Below are 21,200 nucleotides of genomic sequence, written 5' to 3'. Positions count from 1 at the left end.
GCAACTGCTCCTTGGGAGATATTATTGGCCCTAATGGGTCAACAGTAAACCGTAAATTGAATCCAATGTTAAATCTGAAGTGATGTGGAGTTGGGGAACTTCAGAGTTTTAAAGTTGTTGTTTCCGTTACCACTGCATTCCAAGTAATCTGTACAAGCTCCTGTGACCAGCCAAATGACAATGTTTAAGAAAGAACTGCAGATGCAGGAAAAATCGAAGGTAGACAAAAATGCTGGAGAAACTCAGCGGGTGAGGCAGCATCTATGGAGTGAAGGAATAGGTGACGTTTCAGATCAAGACCCTTCTTCAGACCCAAAAGGTCACCTATTCCTTCCCTCCATAGATGCCGCCTCACCCGTTGAGTTTCTCCAGCATTTTTGTCAGCCAAATGACAATGATCAGGTAACTTGGCAGTTATTATTTTGCAGTTTAACTCAGGAAAGACAATAATTTTATCTGTTTGAAAAAATATATATTTTCTAAAAGAAGAAAAGCTATAGAGGTTTTGCAGTTTAATGCAGTAAAGATAATAATTTTATTTGTCTGAAAAAAGTATACTTTCCAAAAGAGGAAAAGCAACAGAGGTTTTGCAGTTTAGTGCAGTAAAGATAATAATTTTATTTGTTTGGGGAAAAAAAGAGTACACTTTCCAGAAGAGCCAAATGCAACAAGAGTTATTCAGAGAGTCCCAGTGCCATGCAGCGAATCTGCTAAAGCAAGGTTCTGTATTGGTCCAAGTTGCGGGGCCCCGGGGTGGCCGGAGGTCGCGCGGAGCCTTGTGGGAGCTGTAGTTCGACGGTTGTCGCCGCCCAGCCCAATGGGCGGCGCGACTACAAGTCCCAGGGTGCGCCGCGCGTGACCTTAGCAACCGCTCGGCCCCTTCTCCCCTCCCCCACCTGCTGAAGGGGAAAGAAGAAGCAGCAGCAGCAGCAGAAGGGAGGAGGAGAAAGGAGCCAGTCCTCGGTGCCGAGCCTCGGATGTGCTGCTAAAGGAGAGATTTGCAAATTTACGCTCTTGCGCTGCACTGCTATTTTTGCATTGGCATTTTTGCAAAAGAAAACTATTAATTTCTCAGTGAGAGAGAAAACTTATTTCTGCAGTTCTTGTTTTCCTTTTTCTTTTAAAAAAGGGGAGGGGGGTTGCATTGAACTGCAAAAGCAGGCCGAATGTTTAGGAATGGCTGAAGAGAACAACAAGGGTCTCCAACCCAAGGGCGGTGGTAGGATAAAGAAGACTGCAGTTGCTGAAGAAGCAGGGGGAGAAGAGGAAGGAGAGGAGGAGGAGGAGGAGGAAGAAGACGAAGAGGGGGAGGAAGAGGAAGGGGAGCTGAGCCTGGTTAAAGCCATGCAGCAGTGCGAACTGAACCAGGACATGATCGACATCAGCATCTCCAATCTGGAGGGGCTCAGGACCAAATGCGCCGCGTCCAACGACCTGACGCAACAGGAGATCCGCATGCTTGAGGTAATATGGTGTCCCCTTTGCTATGGGAGTCCAGACTCAACTGTGATGACCACTGTTCCTTCCAACCTCTCAGACTTGCTTAAAGGTGGTGGATGGGTGCCACAGTGCAGTGCCACAGTGCTGGATGTGTGGTCTTGATCTCTGGTCTGTGGATTTGTGGTCTGCAATCTCCCAACACCTTTCAAATGCAGACCCTGTACACCTTGGGATAAAATGCAAGGAACTGCAGATGCTGGTTTACACACAAAATAAAAGGACACCAAATGCTGGAGTAACTCAGTGGGTCAGGTAGCAGCATCTCTGGAGAACATGGATTGGTAATGTTTCAGACTGATTGTCAAGGGGGGGGGGGGGGGGGAAGCTGAAATGAGAGAGGGCAGTGGAGGAAGGGATTCTTGCATCTGCAGAGCCTCTCAACCTTCCCCTCCCTCTCCTGCAAATTTAAAAAAAACAAGGGCACTAAAAGGAATATACCAAGAGTAGCTTTAAAATGTAAAACAGTCCTTTCTGTTTTCCTAATGCGCCCAAGGGAGCATTTTAGGGCAAGCCGACGAGTTGATCATTGGTGAGGGTGGAGAAGGGGAGAGTCTCACATACTGTACAACCCCCCTCCCCCCCCTTTAAAATTACAGAATATAGATAACAAAAGAGGAAATAAAACAATAGGTTTTAAACGCAACCCTGCAGCGTCTGTTTACTAATGAATTTATTTATGAAGGATTTTCCTATGACAGCGATAATCCACATATATTGCACCTGCTCTGTGCCAAGGGCTGTCAAATACATTGCTGTCTGCGCCTTTTGAGCACATAACATAGACCCCTCTCTTGTCTGGCGTTCACCGATTGATTTTGCTCTCATGTTAGAATTTGCTAATAAGCATATAAATTGCAACAACGTTGTAAATTATTACAAGATTGAAAGGCTTGAAATTGTGTTTAGTTTCTGGTTTGCAAATGTTTTTTTTGTGTTAGCCAAGTTTGTATTGGATACTCATAGAAACTCATAGAGCGAAAGGAGATTATAATCTTCAAATATTACGTGTGATAATTTCAAGTTTTCTCACGATTAGTCATTAATGGTACCATTCGTCGACCTGGCTACCGGTTTAACTAAAACCAACAGCTGTCGTTAACTCTTTATCGCGAACCCCCCCCCCCCCCACCCCCCACACACACACACACGCACACAAACACACATGTTGGTAAGCAGATATGGTTTTGTTTTAAGCAGCATTGCAGCCGAAAAGACGTTCTACTTTGTAGCTGCTGGTGAGGATTCGCTGAAGTTTCACAGATGGCTTAACAATTGTTTTTATGTGTGTGTGTGTTGTGCGTCTTCTATTACGATGTCAGCATTTTTTTTGTTGATCTCTGTAAGCCGCTGTCACAACTCGCTTGGAAATGTTTCTAAGCACGTTCAGACAGACATGAGTGGTGTCATCAGCTATTGAAAAGGGAGGGAGGAGGAGGAATCGCAGTTTCACCCAACACGTCAGGAATACTGCTGGTAATTTTATTTTAAATTGAAGATTATTTGGAAAGCTGTTCGACTGCCCCCTCACCCTTCCCTTTACCTCTTCAAAAATAATCCCAGTGCTAGCGACAGGCCTGTGCTGTGCAGACACACGCACACACGCCGATGAGATCAGCATATAACCCACTTCGACAGACATGAGACGTCGCGACGTTGCAGGACTCGATTGCCTTTTGTAAGCACTTATTTTGAAAAGGGGAGCAATCTTGGGAGCATTGCACACTTTAATATGATATGTTGATCTCTATAACTTTAAAAAATATTTTTAAAGTGAATTGCTCAATCAATGATAACTTAAGATTTGACCAATATGAAGACAATGGTGGTGGTGTGTGGATCATTTAGTCTTGGAAGTTTTTGTTTGAGTCGCGATCAGCTTTGTGGACCTTGGGTGGTAGTAGAACGAAAAAAGCCCTTTCTGGATTATTGAGCCGTGAAGTGATACTGGTGCGAGCTGTGGTGCGTTGCGTGTAGTGTTGCGGCTGTTCCCAAAAATAGAACCCAACTCCTCCTCGTTTAATGAACATAAGTATATGCCACCACCGCAGAAAGGTACAGGGCTGCTTCAAAGCTTTCAAACGCGTGGGAATTTCGCGATTTATAAATGTTTTCAAAGCAGGGGTTTTGACGCTAAAAAAAAACTGGATTTGTTTTATAAAACGGGTTGGTCGTTGAAGAGTAACTACATGTACTGGGTGGGATTTCCTGCATTTTTCGGCCAACTTTTTGCATCCTGTTGGTCGAGGATATTTCTTGTTCGGAACACTAAACCGATTTAACTTTTCAGTGTAGATTTGCCCGACATTGTATACAAATTTGTGTAATAAGTTCTGTAGCAGAGTGTAAGAAGACTGAGTTAGTTTATTTACACTACACTATTCTATTTTTAATCGTTTTTTAAAAACTTATGTAGTGTCTTGGGTTTGAGGATGATTTCATTTTGCTCCAGTTCTTTGCGTTCTGAAGTGATTAATGAGGCCCATGTCCAAATTGTGGCACAGATGGGCGCTTGATAGAGTTGCTCTGTAGTAAATTGGGAGGTAATTTACATTGGATTTTGTGTGTTCCTGACAAGTGGAGCTCATTGCTATCTCAAATGCTGTTACTCCATTTTGCGTTGTCTTGGGACAGTCATATTTCTCAAGGCGGTGTTGAGAAGGTGATTGAATCATTTCCTCCGTTAACCTGGTAAAAGTCTGCTGCGTATATAGAATGCTGCGGGAATATTTGCTCACTTATTGTAAAATACATCACTTCAAGCGTATTGAAGTTAAAATGAAGACAGCAATCGATTCCTGTAATGGCACAATGGCTTATTGAACTTGGAGGTAGAACTGCTTTTTATGCACCTGTACAGCGGTAAAGTTGCTGACCTACAGCTCCAGAGATCCAGGTTTAATCTTGACTGCGCGTGATGTCTGTATGAAGTTTGTATGTTCTCCCTGTAAACCTGTGGGTTTTCTCCAGGTGCTCCGGTTTCCTCCCACATTCCAAAGGTTTGTGGGTTAATTGGCTTCTGTAAATTGTCCCTAGCATGTAGGGTATGGGTTGTTGCTGGTAGATGCAGACTAAGCAGGCTGAAAGTCCTACTTCCTTGCTATATCTCTAAACTTAAACTAAACTAAGCTGCAGAGAGACAGTGATTCTTTGAGGAGATTTGCGAGCATTGTAGATTCTTAACGGTGAAAGGGATGACTGTCAAGACTGCGTTCAACAGATTTTTTTAATTGGGGAATTGAGAGAGACTGAGTTTGCACAGGAAAGTGGAGCAAATGATCTCATTGAATAGTGAACCAGGATGGGGGCTGAGTGGCTTCCTCCTCTATCATTCCAATGTTATGTTTGATGAGGAGCCTATAAATTTGGGAATGCTGCAAGCCAAAATTGGAGGTGGGTAGAGTTCTTGAAGGGTTAAAGGACTGAAGGAGGATAGAGGTGAAGGTGACGGGAGATATGATAGCAGAAATGGAGTTTAGAGACTTGCACAAACTGTACGAAAGGAAATTAATCTGCAGAATAAATTCTGCATCTGTAGAATCACTCCATTAAAATGTTGTTTTTGTGGAAGTGGACAACTTGGACTTTGGTATCATATGACAGGACATGTGGACTGTTATACATCGGCGAGACCAAACGCAGACTGGGCGATCATTTCGCGGAATACCTTCGCTCAGCCGTACGTGAACCAACCTGATCTCCCGGTTACTGGTCACTTTAATTCTCCTACCCATTCCTACACAGACCTTTCTGTCCTCGGTCTCCTCCATTGTCAGAATGAGGCTAAATGCAAATTGGAGGAACAGCATTTCATATTTTGCTTGGGTAGTGGTATGAATATTGATTTCTCTCATTTCAGGTAGCCCCGGCATTCCCTCTCTATCCCTCCCCCACCCAAGTTGCACAAGCTTCTCATTTTCATCCAACATCTCATTTCCCTTATCCCTAACCAGTCTGAGGAAGGGTCTCGACCCGAAACGTCACCCATTCCTTCTCTCCAGAGATGCTGCCTGTCCCGCTAGAGTTACTCCAGCGTTTTGTGTCTATCTTATGTCCAGCTGAATGTTATCTATGGTCTGACTTGTGGAACTTTTTCCAGAATTTTTAGACAAGAAATGTGCTGCTTGTTTGATTGATATCTTTGGGGTGCTTTCTATTTTGCTTTCCACACAATTCGCAAAAATATTATTGCATTTGAGGTGGAGAATGCAGGAAGTCAGATTGACTGATGTATGCTTGTATGGACAATATCTTGCTTTGCCTCTGTTTAGTTCTGTTCTGATCTGGTATGTGTAGTTTGCTAATTTTCATTCTTTATCGTTGTCTGAGCAGTACATTAGTTAAACATTTAAATTTTCCAAATGACTTGTGCCTTGTGCTCACAATCATTTACACATTTTCACATCACAATCTTAAGTCAATCTTAAATCTGAGTCATTCGTAACTGTCACTGTATGTCATGTTGTTACTTGTGGGCGGAGCACCAAGGTAAATTCCTTGTATGTGAATACTTGGCCAATAAACTTACTTACTTAAAGGAACGTTACAGTAAATGAATTGGTCTCAGAATTCAAACTTGTGGCCCATTTCAAAATACTCTGGAAAATTTACACTGATTTACATCGGGGAGACCAAGCGTAGGTTGGGCGATCGTTTCGCCGAACACCTCCGCTCAGTCCACAATAACCTACCTGAACTCCCGGTGGCTCAGCACTTCAACTCCCCCTCCCATTCCCAATCCGACCTCTCTGTCCTGGGTCTCCTCCATTGCCAGAGTGAGCAACAGCGGAAATTGGAGGAATAGCACCTCATATTCCGTCTGGGGACCTTGCGCCCGTATGGCATTAACATTGAATTCTCCCAATTTTGCTAGCCCTTGCTGTCTCCTCCCCTTCCTTAACCCTCTAGCTGTCTCCTCCCACCCTCCCATCCACCCGCCCTCGGGCTCCTCCTCCTCCTCCCCTTTTCCTTCTTTCTCCCCCCCCCACCCCCCATCAGTCTGAAGAAGGGTTTCGGCCAGAAACGTCGCCTATTTCCTTCGCTCCATAGATGCTGCTGCACCCGCTGAGTTTCCCCAGCAATTTTGTGTACCCTGGAAAATCTTCCACCTTGTTATTGCTCTTCTAACCAATTTTAAATCATTTTTGATGCACTGCCCACCCCTACACTGCTCCCATCATACAAAGCATGATTATGCTTTCTGTAATCTATGCCAACTTCTTTGAACTAATTATTCCATATCATGATAACTGGACTGTGGCTGCCCAAGTTGGCAGTGTTCTTTTTAAATTGAATTTGAACACGAGACTTCGAGATCCAAGATTACCCACACATAGAATGAAATTAAAACTAAATGTGCACAGTTTTAGGATCTCTGCTATAATTTAACACATTTGAGCCCCCTTCTCTCCCCTCCCTCAGCACTGTGATTTCTTTACATTCTTTCATGTCTGCAATGGGCACAACATTTAAACCAAAGATAACGGGTACATTAAACCAAAGTCAGACAGATACTGAAAATTGGGACTAGAAAGTTGAAATTCAGAAAGCATTTTTGGTGAAAGAAACTGAGTTAACATTTGAAGTCCATGTCCTTTCATTAGAACTAAAGTAGAACCTGTATTGTTTGTATTGTACTGCTGAAAAAGTATATTTTACTTCAACATCCTTAAGTGCTATATAAACATTTATTTAGTGATAGCGATTATCGAGTGAGATAAAATTGTATAAATTTTCTGCTTGGTTTCCCTCTGATATGTTTGAACATATGTAACTTCATTTGAATTTGAATGGGTTTTACTTTTTTTTAGGGGAACTTTGTAATTCAATTTATCAGTGAGGTAAAATTAGTGACTACATTCAATTAGATCGGTTAAGGGGGCATTTGATTACAATACTAATTGTGTCAGAATAAATTAAATTGTAAATGTTGACTTATTTGCAGCCTATTGAATGTGGGATAACTTAGGAAGACTGCTGCTTGCTGAACTGTTTGTAGGAAGGAATAGATGTTTGGAACAGTATGAAAATGCAGGCCAACATTGCTTTTGCTTCACCTCCTGATGTTCTGCTTATCTCCCCCAGTGTCCCCTTGCACTATCAGAGTGCAGCAGCATCATATTTAGTTGACAAACTCTGTTCTAAAAGTGACATTTGCATTTCTTTCCTGCAAGATTTGGCTTTTGGAGTCGTGCATCGCTCCTTTTCAGTTGACTTCCTCAGTGTTCCCGGAGGAACAATTTCCACATTTTTGATTCATGAAGTTTTCAAGGTTTCCTCTGAATGATAATACGGAAGCTCCCTAGTGTAATCTAATTAATTTTGTGTGCCTTGGCCAATAACCAATAATGGTCATAGACTGTCTGTTTGTTGTGTAGCCATGTAGTTGTGTCAAATATGCTAGTTATTTTTTTACACTTTCTTTACACTTTTTTTTACAAAGTTCTAGCTGGAGAGAAAGCTTTGTTTCAGGATCATTAAATTGTTTCTGGGCTTTTGCGTTGGTTATGCAATTTAATGGTAGCTGATACTTATTATTCACATTGACCATTTGGTTTGTTTCCTTTTTAGTTCCTTAATTTGTGTTGCTTTAATAGAATCATATAGCGTGGATACAGGCCCTTCAGCCCAACTTGTCCACGCCGACCAACATGCCCCATCGACACTAGTCCCACCTACCTGCGTTTGCCCCGTATCCCTCTAAACGTATCCTATCCATGTACCTGTCTAAATGAAACATTAACTATGGTACTTCGATGAGGGCACAAATATGACTTCTGTTTATTTTGGAAAGTTATGATTTGAATTACAGTTCAGGTTATGGGATAACATAATAGCAAGGTATAAATCTGAAGGCCATTGTACATGGTTAGATTAGATTAATCTATGGTCATATATTCCAGGGTGCGATGAAATTCCTTGTTCACATGAAGCTCCAAAATGAACAGAATATACACAGTAATGATAAATACTACAATAAATACAATGAGGAGTGCAAAGCACCAGAATGGTGTAAGGTTATATTGCAATCTGAAGAGGTGCAAAAGAATATTAAAATATAACCATGGAGTAATCAAAAGAGGTATAGTTAAGAGTAAGAATACGTGGCAGCACCTCCGGGAAGGAGGTATGAAACTGGTGTTTGATAGTGTAGGAAGGAAGTGCAGATGCTGGTTTACATCAAAGGTAGACACAAAATGCTGGAGTAAGTCAACGGGACAAGCAGCATTCTATCCAGAGATGTGTTTGATAGTAATGGGGAATAATCTGGATGTCTGAGCTTTCAAGCCCCTGTATCTTCTCCCAAAAGGTAGAAGAGGGAAAAAGGAAAGGCCAGGATGGCAGGCATCCTTGATAATATTTCCAGCCTTTATGATTCAAAGCACCCCGAGGATGGATTGAAAAAGATGGAAGGAAGTGTTGAGCCTTGGCTGTATTCACCACTTTCGGCAGGTTCTAGTGGTCAAGAGCAGAGTAGTTGCCATACCAGGCTGAGGTACAGTGCCCTCCATAATGTTTGGGGCAAAGACCCATAATTTATTTATTTGCCTCTGTACTCCACAATTTGAGATTTGTAATAGAAAAAATCACATGTTAAAGTGCACATTGTCAGATTTTAATAAAGGCCATTTTTATATATTTTGGTTTCACCATGTAGAATTTACAGTAGTGTTTATACATAGTCTCCCTATTTCAGGACACCATAATGTTTTGGACACAGCAATGCCATGTAAATGAAAGTAGTCATGTTTCGTATTTTGTTGCATATCCTTTGCATGCAATGACTGCTTGAAGTCTGCGATTCATGGACATCACCAGTTGCTGGGTGTCTTCTCTGGTGATGCTCTGCCAGGCCTGTATTGCAGTCATCTTTAGCTTCTGCTTGTTTTGGGGGCTAGTCCCCTTCGGTTTTCTCTTCACCATATAAGAATCATGCTCAATTGGGATCAGATCGGGTGATTGACTTGGCCACTCAACAATTTTTTAGCTTTGAAAATCCCCTTTGTTGCTTTAGCAGTATGTTTGGGATCATTGGCTTGCTGTAGAATAAATTGCTTGTCAATGTTTTGAGGCATTTGTTTGAACTTGAGCAGTTAGGATGTGTCTATACACTTCAGAATTCATTATGCTACTACCATCAGCAGTTGTATCAGCAATGAAGATAAGTGAGCCAGTACCTTCAGCAGCCATACATGCCCAGGCCATAACACCCCCACCACTGTATTTCACAGATGAGGTGGTATGCTTTGGATCTTGGGCCTCCATACTTTGCTCTTGCCATCACTCTGATATAAGTTAATCTTTGTCTCATCTGTCCACAAGACCTTTTTTCCAGAACTGTGGTTGCTCTTTTAAGTACTTCTTGGCAAACTGTAACCCGGCCATCCTATTATTGCGGCTAACCAGTGGTTTGCATCTTGCAGTGTAGCCTCTGTATTTCTGTTCATGAAGTCTTCTGTGAACAGTGGTCATTGACAAATCCACACCTGACTCCCGAAAAGTGTTTCTGATCTGTCGGACAGGTGTTTGGGGATTTTTCTTTATTATAGAGAGAATTCTTCTGTCATCAACTGCGGAGGTCTTCCTTGGCCTGCCAGTCCCTTTGCAATTAGTAAGCTCACCAGTGCTCTCTTTCTTCTTAATGATGTTCCAAACAGTTGATTTTGGTAAGCCTAAGGTTTGACTAATGTCTCTAATAGTTTTATTTTTGTTTCTCAGTCTCATAATGGCTTCTTTGACTTTCATTACCACAACTTTGGTCCTCATGTTGATAAACAGCAATAAAAGTTTCCAAAGGCGATGGAAAGACTGGAGGAAAGACTAGGTGCTGAGAGCTCTCTTATACCGACATTAAGGAGGCAATTAAACACACCTGAGCAATTACAAACACCTGTGAAGCCATGTATCCCAAACATTATGGTGCTCTGAAATGGGGGGACTATGTATAAACCCTGCTGTAATTTCTCCATGGTGAAACCAAAATGTGTAAAAATGTCCTTTAATAAAATCTGACAATGTGCACTTTAACCACATGTGATTTATTTCTATTACACAACTCAAATTGTGGAGTAGAGAGGCAAATAAATAAATGATGGGTCTTTGTCCCAAACATTATGGAGGGCACTGTAGATGCATTTCCTCAGAATACTTTGTATAGTGCATCTGTAGAAGTTTGAGAGAATCTTCATGCACACGCCAAATCTCGGATGCCTAAGTAAGTAAATACGCTGATGTGCTTTCTTGATGAACGCAGCAGTGTGACGGGACCAGTTCAGTTAGATGGTGATATGGATGCCTGGGAACCTGAAGCTGTCAACCTGCTCTTTCTGCAACAGTTCTGTTGAAGATGATGACTCACCCCCAAACCTCTAGTTAAGCAACCAACACTTTCATCTGGCTGACATTAACAGCCAGACTGTTGTCCTAATGCTATGCCACAAGGTTCCTGATCTCATCCCTGTACTTCAACTCCTCATTGTTGTTGACCCAGTTGCCAACCTTGGTATCATCAGCAAACTTAAAGATCGAGTTGGCATTGTTGTTGGCCACACAGTCATGGGTGTAAAGGGAGTAGAGCAAGGGGCTGAGCGAACAATCCTGAGGAGCACCAGTGTTGAGGGGCAAGATGGAGCAAATGTTATGACCAATTCTGATCAGCTGGTCTGCCATTAAGGAAGTGCAGAAGCCAGTTGCAGATGTAGGCCCCAAGACTAAGGTGCAGGAGTTTAGAGATGATCTTATTAAGTATTATTGTGTTGAAGGATGAGCTGTAATCAATGACTATATCCCGTTGTAGATGTTCCTATTATCAGGGTGATTCAGAGCTGAATGTAGTGCGAGAGAGATTGTGTTCTCCGTTTACCTATTTTTCCTGTTTTGAAATTGCAAGGGGTTAATATTGTCTGGAAGTTCAATACAGTTGTGAGCCACTGTCAATCTTTCAAAGCACTTGGACTGGTGGCACACGATTTCGGAAACAATGTAGTTACTCCGGTCGGTTAGCCGCTTTCCGAGAATTTATCCTTTTGTGAAAGCAGATCTGATCTGCTACTGAGACGAATGTGACAGAACCAGCACAAGATGAGGGGGAACAGACCAAGGTGTTTGTTCAAAATGGGCGTAAAGGAAACACTAATTGTAAACGGGAAAAACTAATCTCATGCAATGATTATTTTCTATAGTGTCTGTCTGGTTTATTGGCACAGTGAACAAACTCTTTCCAGAAAAATAAACTAAATTGAATAAAAGCGACCTCATCATCAAGCTGTGGCATGACATGAGAATGTAATAGACCAAGTGGTATTGTCTGAAAAGCAGTAAAATAAATACTGTACTGGTAATCATTCCTGGTATGTTATTCTCATAGATTATGCCTTCAGTACCAAAACAAGTTTGTGCACAGTCAACTTTTCTTTTCTATATTCTTTAAGATTTTGAGAGAATTTTCTTCCCGCAGTGCTCTGCTAGTTTATAATACGTTAAACAAACTTTTAAGAAATTTCCCTGGGTCACATGACCTAAAGATCATCTTTCCCTTCATCCCTAATCTTATTAACTTTTAATGATTAAAAGCTGTCTTCTGAGATGGTGTTTTGCAACTTTAAAATAAATATTACCATATGAATTTGTGTGATTGTCAAAGTAAATGTAAATTTTAGGCTTTTTAATCCCCGTCCATGCAGCTTTAATAACAGTAAGTTAGCGTAAGATTTGCACTTCCGCATTTAAAACTCTAAATTAATTAATAATGTTCGAGTGGCGCTGTGGTATTGTTGCTACCTCACAGCGCCAAAGACCCAGGTTCGATGCTGACCACGGGTGCTGTCTGTGTGGAGTTTGTACGTTGTCCCCGTGACTGCGCGGATTTTCCTTGGGTGCTTCGATTTCCTCCCATGTTCCAAAGACGTCCTGGTTTATTGGTTAATTGGCCTCAGTAAAATTGTCCCGAGTGTGTAGGATGCAACTAGCGTACGTGTGATTGTTGGTTGGCATGGACTTGGTGGGCTGAAGGGCATGTTTCCACGCTGGATCTCTAAAAACGAAAGTTGCTTTGCTTCATGTTATTCAGATAGTTTAAAAAAGGTTAAATTACTATGTTGTGGAGTGATTCTGGAAATATAGAACAACTGCATTCAAAAGAAGGGTCTCGATACAAAACGTCACCCATTCCTTCTCTCCAGAGATGGTGCCTGTCCTGCTGAGTTAGTCCAGCATTTTCTGTATATCTTCAGTTTAAACCAGCATCTGCAGTTCTTTCATGCAGCATTCAACAGTGGTCTCCTCTCCAGAGCAACATAATCTATCAACAGCAACAATCTGCTCCATTTGCTCACCCCCCCTTTATGAGCCTGTATCAACATTGGTGTTAATATTGACACTATGCTTGGCCTTAAGATGATCTTCAGCTTACACATCCATGCCATTGCCAAGAGCATTTTTCACCTTTATTTTCTGACACTACACTTGCCTAGGGTAGTGTCCAAGGCATCCATATCACCTAGTTATCTAAAATTCTGTTCCAGACCTACAGACCCAGATGATATCTTTGTCTTTAAAAGTATTTGTTTCAAATCTTTCCATGGCCTGCTTTTCCCTTTCTCTGTAATATCCATCCTGTTATGAGATTTATGAGGTATATTTGACATTTTATATATTCCCAATGTTTGGTCATGCCTTTAGTTGCTTTGTCTTTATTTTGTGGAATTTCATCCCTCTGCCTTTTTTCCATTAAGATTTTCTTTGAAAAATACTGTAGGTTTTTAATCATCTGTCCTAATCACCTTGTGTGGCACATTGCCAAATTTTGTTTCGTATATTCTGTGAAATGGAAGATGTTTTACAACATTAGAAGCATATGATTACAAGAAGTTCTTATTTATCATTTCTAGGCCTTACTCTTGAGTGGCAAGTATTTCGGTCTGTTTAATCTATGCAGTGTTTTAGCGCCACATGTTATTGTGAATATAATGTGCATTTATGCATAACCTGTCACTACACTGCTTAATAATTCATTGCACATGAAGGGATTTGAGATGATTCTATTGGATGTGATCTGTCACAATATTAATGCAATTCTCTTCAACAAAAATAGTAGCAGGCCTGGGGATTGGGAGCATCTTAGAACTCGGCAAAAAAGACACAAAATTGAAAAAGGGAAGATATAATACAAAAATTAAATGACTGTGTATAAACTGTAGGAATTTCCTTGGGTATGTGAACAGAAAAAGACTAGCAAGGGCAAATATGGATCACTTGCAGACTGACAAGATAATTTATAATTGGAAATAAAGAAATGATAGAAACATTAAGCAAAAATAATAGTGATAGTTAAATTGATGAAATTGAAAACCAAAAAATCCTATAACTCAATGATGCACATAACAGAATTTTGAAAGACATCACAGATATTTGTAGAATTAGTGATGTCAACTAGAACAATTCTATTGATTTTAGGATAGATCCAACAGATTTTAGAATAGCAAATGTTGGCCCCCACAACGTGAAAAAGGCGTGAGGGAGAAAAATGCAACTATTCTGTTAGCCAAACATAACTGGCAGGAAAACTACTGAAATATATATTGATGTATTGGAGTCTGAGCTATAGGGAGAGGTTGAGTAGGCTGGGACTCTATTCCTTGGAGCGCAGGAAGATGAGGGGTGATCTTATAGTGTATAAACTCATGAGAGGAATAGATTGGGTAGATGCCCTGCTGCCCCATTGCCCATGCTCCCTTCAAACTCGCTTGTTACTGTTTTCAGTGCTCACTTGAAACCTTGGGCCTTTTTTCTTCGTTCACTTAAACTTAATGGGTTCACTGAGAAAATGATTATTCCCCTGTGTAACGTCAAAAAAGTTAGCTATGTGCTTTGGAGAATAGAATAACCTTGATGGTCCATAAAACCTGCTAATTTGGCATCACCGTTGTCCCCAGCTTGTTGCATTAAGTTTTACTACTTACTACGTCAAGTCTGCCAGCAGCTGACAGTCACATGAGGGATTTGTTACTTCTACAGTTTAGTCAATTGTATATGAAAATATTTTCATGTTAAAGAAATATTGTTTAAGTCTTGTTCAGGTATTTTCTCTAATCTGAATGCCTGTAATGTTGTGTAAAAGTAGACAAACTTGATTAGTGTTAATGAGGTGCAGATTTCATCACCTGGAAATGATTAACCATCATTGTTTTCTCAATCATGTAGCGAAGGAAGGAATAGAACATTAACATTTAACAAGAATATTATTCTATATTATATTTACCATTATTTACATTTAACAAGAATACTATTCTATATTATATTTTATATCATATTATTTACATCTAACAAGAATAATGTAGTGAAGGAAAGAAGGACATTTACATTTAACAAGAATAATATTCTATATTATATTCTATATCATATTTACATTTAACAAGAATAATATTCAATATTATTGTACATTAATATAGAATAATATTAATGAATATATTATTCTCTATATATTCTACATAATATTATTAAATACATAATTTATACATATGTTATAAATAATAATATTTAATAAGAACATTGAACATTTTTTTGTATTTATTGGAGCAGTGTGGTTTGGTGGTTTTAAAAGATAAAGGAATTTGTGCCAATCTTTCAGTTATAGGATATTGAGATTTTCTTTGATGCCAGTGTCTTCATTAGTGCACCAAAATTTTCATTTGACCTGAGGGAACGTACACTTGATGGCTGCTTAAATTGTGTATTGTTCCTCTGATGAAATGGCAGAAGGTTAGATTCCATTCTGTTAATGTTACATCAGCAGATTCACTTGCTGGGATCCATGTTGGATTTAAATATGAATTTAAATGTTGTGCTGATAAGAATCAGAAGTAGTATTAGCATTGATTAGCATTACAATCAGAATGTTGTAATTAGATTACAGTGCAAATCCAGAAATGGCCCCATGCCCAAAACCCAAACTTAATTATCTCAGCCTAATCTATTTTAATTTTTTTTGCAATAGCTTATCCTTGAAGTATAATTGCCATTTTTTGTGCACTTTTGTGTAGTAAACTAAATAAAGCTCATAGTTCTGAACCTTTTAATCTTGTTACTCCCATTATTTTCAGATCCATTGCCCTTTTACTTCATCTCTTGCCATTAGCTCAGGAGGCAAACAGTGAAATAATGATTCACTTGCTCTTCCAATCTGCATTCAGCACCCAGAATACAATGAGGAAACCAGTCTGCAGAAGGGTCCCGACCTGAAACGTCACCCATTCATCTCCTCCAGAGATGCTATCTGACCCGCTGAGTTGCTCCAGCAATTTGTTTTCTTTTTTGTAAACCTGCATCTGCAGTTAGTTCTTTGTTTCTGCACTTGAACCAAATGCAAATGGGGCAACTACTTTGCAAAGCACCCGCATTCAGCCTATAGAAATGACTTTGAGCTCCGTTACCCGCACTTTAAATTATTCGTTTACCTCTTGCGTTACTATAATGAGGCCAAAAGCCTTTCGCACGCCAGCTCACTCGCAAAGAAGAGCATGTTTCTGTTCACAGCATTGATAAACATCATTGTGTTTGTGCATGATCATGTTGGCAGAGAGTTGGCATCACCTTTCATGCTGTTTTATCTATGTCAGGCAGGCCTTGGTCCCTGTTCCTCCACTGTTGTCTTCCAACTCAAGCACCCTTAAGAGGTCTACAGTTTAGCCAATTGTATAAGAAAATATTTTCATGATAAAGAAATATTAAGTCTTATTCAGGCTTGGTTTTATTTTCTCTAATCTGAATGCCTGTGATGTTGTGTGAAAGTAGATTAGTGTTAATGAGGTGCAGATTTCATCACCTGAAATGGTTAACGATCATTGTTTTCTCAATCGTGTAGCGAAGGAACGAAAAGAACATTTACATTTAACAAGAATAATATTTTATATCATTATTTATATTTAACAAGAATGCTATTCTATATTTTATTTTATATCATATTATTTACATCTAACAAGAATAATTTAGTGAAGGAAAGGAGGACATTTACATTTAACAAGAATAATATTCTATATTAAATTCTATATCATCGTCCTATATGCACTCATGTTTTGCATAGAGTTTTCATTGTTGTATTGTAACTGTAAAAGCTCTATCTCGGTTTGAATAGATTTAATTGTGTGTGAACAGCTTGAAATGTATTACATCTTCAGATTATTAGTAAGTGAATATATATTTGAAAATGATATTCAAGTATTATTGCTACTTCTCATAGCAGTGAAATAAATGATTGTTAGTTGCCCTTGAGCAATCATGCTCTGAATAGATTGGAATACAATATAAAATGCGTTGTTAGATAAAATGTGTTGAATTTGATGAGCCTTGTTGAACAGTTGATCTTTCGCATGCCAGCCCACTCAAAAAGAAGAGCATGGTTCTGTTCACTGCATTGATAAACATCATTGTGTACGTGATCCTGTTGGCAGTGAGTTGGCATAACCTTTCATGCTGTTTTATCTATGTCAGGCAGACCTTGGTCCCTGTTCTTCCACTGTTATCTTCCAACTCAAGCACCCTTAAGAGGTTGGTAATTCCACTAATCTTTCATGGCTGCCTTCTGTGTGTAACTGGAGGAAGTCCAGCTGTTTTGTTTTCCTTTCCTGTTATATATGCAGTTCCCCTCTTTGTTCATGTGCTTGGTGACCTGATATTGTTAGGGAGGGCTTAATTACTGAGCTTTAATTTTCCATCAAGTTAACTTTGTTTTTACAATGTGTAGGAAAGAACTGCAGATGCTGGTTTAAATCGTAGGTCGAAGTCTGAAGAATGGTCTCGACCCGAAATGTCACCCATTCCTTCTCTCCAGAGATGCTGCCTGACCCGCTGAGTTACTCCAACATTTTGTGTCCACCTTTGTTATTTACAATAATCTCTCAACTTTCGATTTACGAGTGAATAGCTTAAATGCTTTTTCCTGATTTGCTGGATGGATTTTCCTACATACAAACTTATTAATAATGGAAATTTTTATACGTTTATCTTTTGTAGATCCACATTTTTGGTTGGTTGTGAGATCCACTTACAGGTTCAGTGCTAATAAACTGCTTGAAAATAGATGATTTTGTTGGCAAACCATTTGTGGGGGATTATTCAAACAGCAAAATGCAAACATAACCATGAAGTTTTGTCCATTTTATGAGACAGTAAAATATTAATAGGTATAGAAAATTAAAATTAGGATTGGCCTCCTAAGGGGCGACAGACTGCTGTGGGATGATAGATGAATTAAATTCTCCTTGGATGAACAAGTCTCTGTTCTTTTTTTGTTTTGTAGGGAGCATATTTCCTTATGCTTTCAGAGTCAGGAACTAGTTTAAATTTGATTTGGGAACAGACAAAATGCACCTGCTTGTTAAATGTTTTACTGGAGATTCTGATCCATTTACCCTCAAAGGAATGAAATGTCTGTTGTGGCATGTAAACTGGCACAGCAGGTGTACTTTTGACTGTTTAACCAATTGCAAGCATGGTTTCCCGATTTACTGTGCCACAAGTTTTATACCTCTGCTTCTTCAAGTAGTTGAATGATGGGAAAGTGAGAAAACTAAGTCCCCCACACATAATGAGAACAATTCTATCAAATGTCGCATGCTAGGTTCGAATTAACGAGAACTGATGAGAGTTTTTTCCAGCGATTGAAAGTCGGTGGAGTTGTAATTATGATTGAAATACTTATGGGCTATTATTGTAGAAAAGTTCAGATGATTATGAAGCAGGAAAAAATCTGTACAGATGCAGGTTTTGTGAAACAATGTTTGGAAGATATTGACATAGACTATTGTGTTGTTTAATCTGGTTGAGAACCAAAATCCTTGCATCATTTCTTTTCCCACTAGGTCATAAGACAATGGAGCAGTTTCAGGCCATTCGGCCCATCGAATCTGCTCCGTCATTCGATCATGGTCCATCTATTTTTCCTTCTCGACCCCATTCTCCTGCCTGCTCCCCATAATATTTTGACACCCTTAAAGCGCTTTCTCACGGGGCGACTTGCCGCAAGATGTAACCAGAGTGAAGTGGTCGTGGTCTAGCACGATATCACACAGATAAAGAGTTCCCACGGGTACTTGGCATTTCTGTTATTTGTGCGAGTGACTTGTCCGTCTCCCGAGCTTTCCCGTTAAATCTTGAATGAACATTGTGAATCCCCATTCATAAAAGAGAAGGTAATTGCACGGGAGGGTTAATAATTGACAATCTGCTGCTGCCTGCCCGCTGAGTTAAAAAGTTCCCACGGTCACGATATACAGTGTATCGTGAGTCTTGCGTGGGAACTTTTTAACTCAGCGGGCAGGCAGCAGCAGATTGTCGCTCCCTTCAGTTTCACCCCACCTACACCCCTCTGCTTCCCGGCCATGTGTGTGACCCCTTCCCTCCCCTCTTCAGCTCCCCGCCCATTGCACCGGCGCGGGGGCTTTGCACTGTCTTCACGTCGGCGATGCCAACAGGTCAGTGCCAGTCACCGGAGACGTCAGGACCAACGGGACACCGACCCCCAGGCCCACTGCAAGCACTGAGATCCCAGAGACCCACAGCCAGCAGCAGCGCAGCCCCGTTCCAACTCCAGAGGAACACGCTCCCCGTAGGGACAGAAGCTGATGGTGTGCAAGGTACGTCTTGTTCTTGGGGTTGCGGATGAGGGGGCGCAGCTCGGGCTGTGACGTCTCCGGCCACCCCCCTGTACAGGAGCTGAGACTGGGAACTGTGGGGTTGTTTGCAGTTGCAGAGGGAGGGGGCAAGGGCGGTACAGTTCACAGTCTCAGCTCCAGTCCAGGGGGGTGGCCGGAGACGTTAGGACCAACGGGACACCGACTGCAAGCACGGAGATCCCAGAGACTCACAGCCAGCAGCAACTCTAGCCCAGCCCCGCTCCAACTCCAGAGGAACCCGGGTTGCCGATGAGGGGGCGCGGATTCCTCTGGAGTTGGAGGGACAGGGAGACACAGCGGCTTTTGAGAATGGTGGGCAATCACTTCCAAAGTTCTGCCCACACAGTCAGTATACCTCTCCTACACTTGTCTCCCGCACTAAGATCATCTTGCAGAGAATGATCCCAGCCTAACAGCATGTTCATTCCAGATTACTCACCTTCTGTCCCCTCTGTCCAGCTTCCGGGTTCACCGTTCGCATGAGTTCCCACGGTAAACGCAAGAGTTAATACGGATATCGCACTGGCCACTACGTGCATATAATGTTGCAATCTTCAACCACAAGTGTACAAGTCACTCTTGGAGAAATTCAAACTTGCTTGAATTTTCTCCCGAGTCACCAAGTTACACGAGTACCTGCCGTTAGCGCCACGGTGGTCCACGAATGCCGTACGGTTATCGCACGGGGTTCCCACGATGTTCAACTCTGGTTAACTCTTGCGTCAAGTCGCCCCGTGAGAAAGCGCTATTACTATAGCAATGTTACAACATTTTGAGATTTTAAAAATCAAGTCTGCAATTTATCCCATCAGATAAAGCATAAAAAGAAGTTTAATTTGACACCTAATTCACTTTCATATCTTCAGTATTAAAAAAGTTATGGCCATTTTCATACTTGGAAATTAGCATCTTGTTCCCTATTGATTTTCCATTGACTTAACTAAAAAGCTGTGATCGAGGACAGTCAAAAGCCCATAACCTTCTTAAAAATTAAGAGAACTGAATGAAATTTTCAGTTATTATAGATTCAGTTATTATAGATTCTGAAACAAATATGAAGCAATCTTACTTGGATGACCTGAAATTAAAGCATATAATTAGTTAGTTACCTAATTGTAGCTAATTACAAAATTCAATTACTAGATCTAAACATCTATCAATTTCTTAAGAACAGGTTAACATTTTGAAATAGCCTGTGTCCAAATAACATTCACACAAGAATTCACAATATAGCGTGATTTTTAAATCTCATTGTCATGAATTTATAGGCCAAATGGAAGGAATTTAGTGTTTAATTGCTGTAAATTAATGGCCATTTAAATCATCTTGCGAGTGGAAATTTGTGGAACGCGATCGTTTAGAATGTTGCGGTTGCAGTGAATTTGAACTCCATAATCAGCAGGAAAAATGCTGCCGGTTCGGATGGGTCCCAAGTCACCTTCTCGCAACTTAAAATTTTGATTAAAGGCATCTTAAGAAGCACTTTTTTAATGTAAAAATAAACGGCGTACCTTGCCTTGTCGCCTACGTGAGATCCTTCCCGTTGTCGGCGTTCACGGCTTTAGAAGATGATTTGTAACATACCTACTTACTAATCAGATACTTATCAATCACCACTTTAAAAACACCTAATGACTTGGCCTCCACATCCATTTATAGCAATGAACTCTAACAGATTCACTGGCCAAAGAAATTCCTCCTGATCTCCAATCTACGTCCTTTTATACGGAGGCTGTGCCCTCTGGTCCTTGACTCCCTCACTACTGGAAACATCCACTCTATTACTGTACTTAAATGACTCGACTAATTTGAAGTGAGGTGCTGCCATTTTACATCTTTTTTGGATTATCTAGCACAGTGCTGACTCAAAATGCAGTAAACACGCACGGATTCAAAAATGCAATCTGGTTTCAGCTGTACTTGTATTCAAATGATTTTGATAAAGAACAGCTTGTCTGCAGACAATGAAAACCTCACTTGTTTAATGCTGCCCTGTTTATTACATAATTACTTCAATTCTTGGAAGATCTTAAT

General features: G+C 40.5%; 1 protein-coding gene across 9 annotated transcripts in view; it reads left to right on the top strand.

Moving 5' to 3' along the window:
- The first annotated feature begins 897 nt into the window (after positions 1 to 897).
- Positions 898 to 21,200, top strand: part of ksr1 (kinase suppressor of ras 1) — a 156,109-nt gene continuing 135,806 nt past the window's right edge. For 5 of the 9 annotated variants that reach the window (XM_033045676.1, XM_033045677.1, XM_033045675.1 and 2 more), the window contains exon 1: positions 899 to 1,464. In XM_033045676.1, the coding sequence (XP_032901567.1) occupies positions 1,177 to 1,464 (288 nt within the window). In that variant the 5' untranslated portion in view covers positions 899 to 1,176. Of the gene's footprint in view, positions 1,465 to 2,817; positions 2,974 to 2,994; positions 3,176 to 3,362; positions 3,553 to 21,200 lie in introns of those variants that run through there. The other 4 variants (XM_033045679.1, XM_033045683.1, XM_033045682.1 and 1 more) reach the window with 4 other exon arrangements.

Source organism: Amblyraja radiata, chromosome 28 (genome assembly GCF_010909765.2).
Source record: "Amblyraja radiata isolate CabotCenter1 chromosome 28, sAmbRad1.1.pri, whole genome shotgun sequence".
Lineage (NCBI taxonomy): Eukaryota > Metazoa > Chordata > Chondrichthyes > Rajiformes > Rajidae > Amblyraja > Amblyraja radiata.
This window is presented reverse-complemented; position numbering and strand designations above follow the sequence as displayed.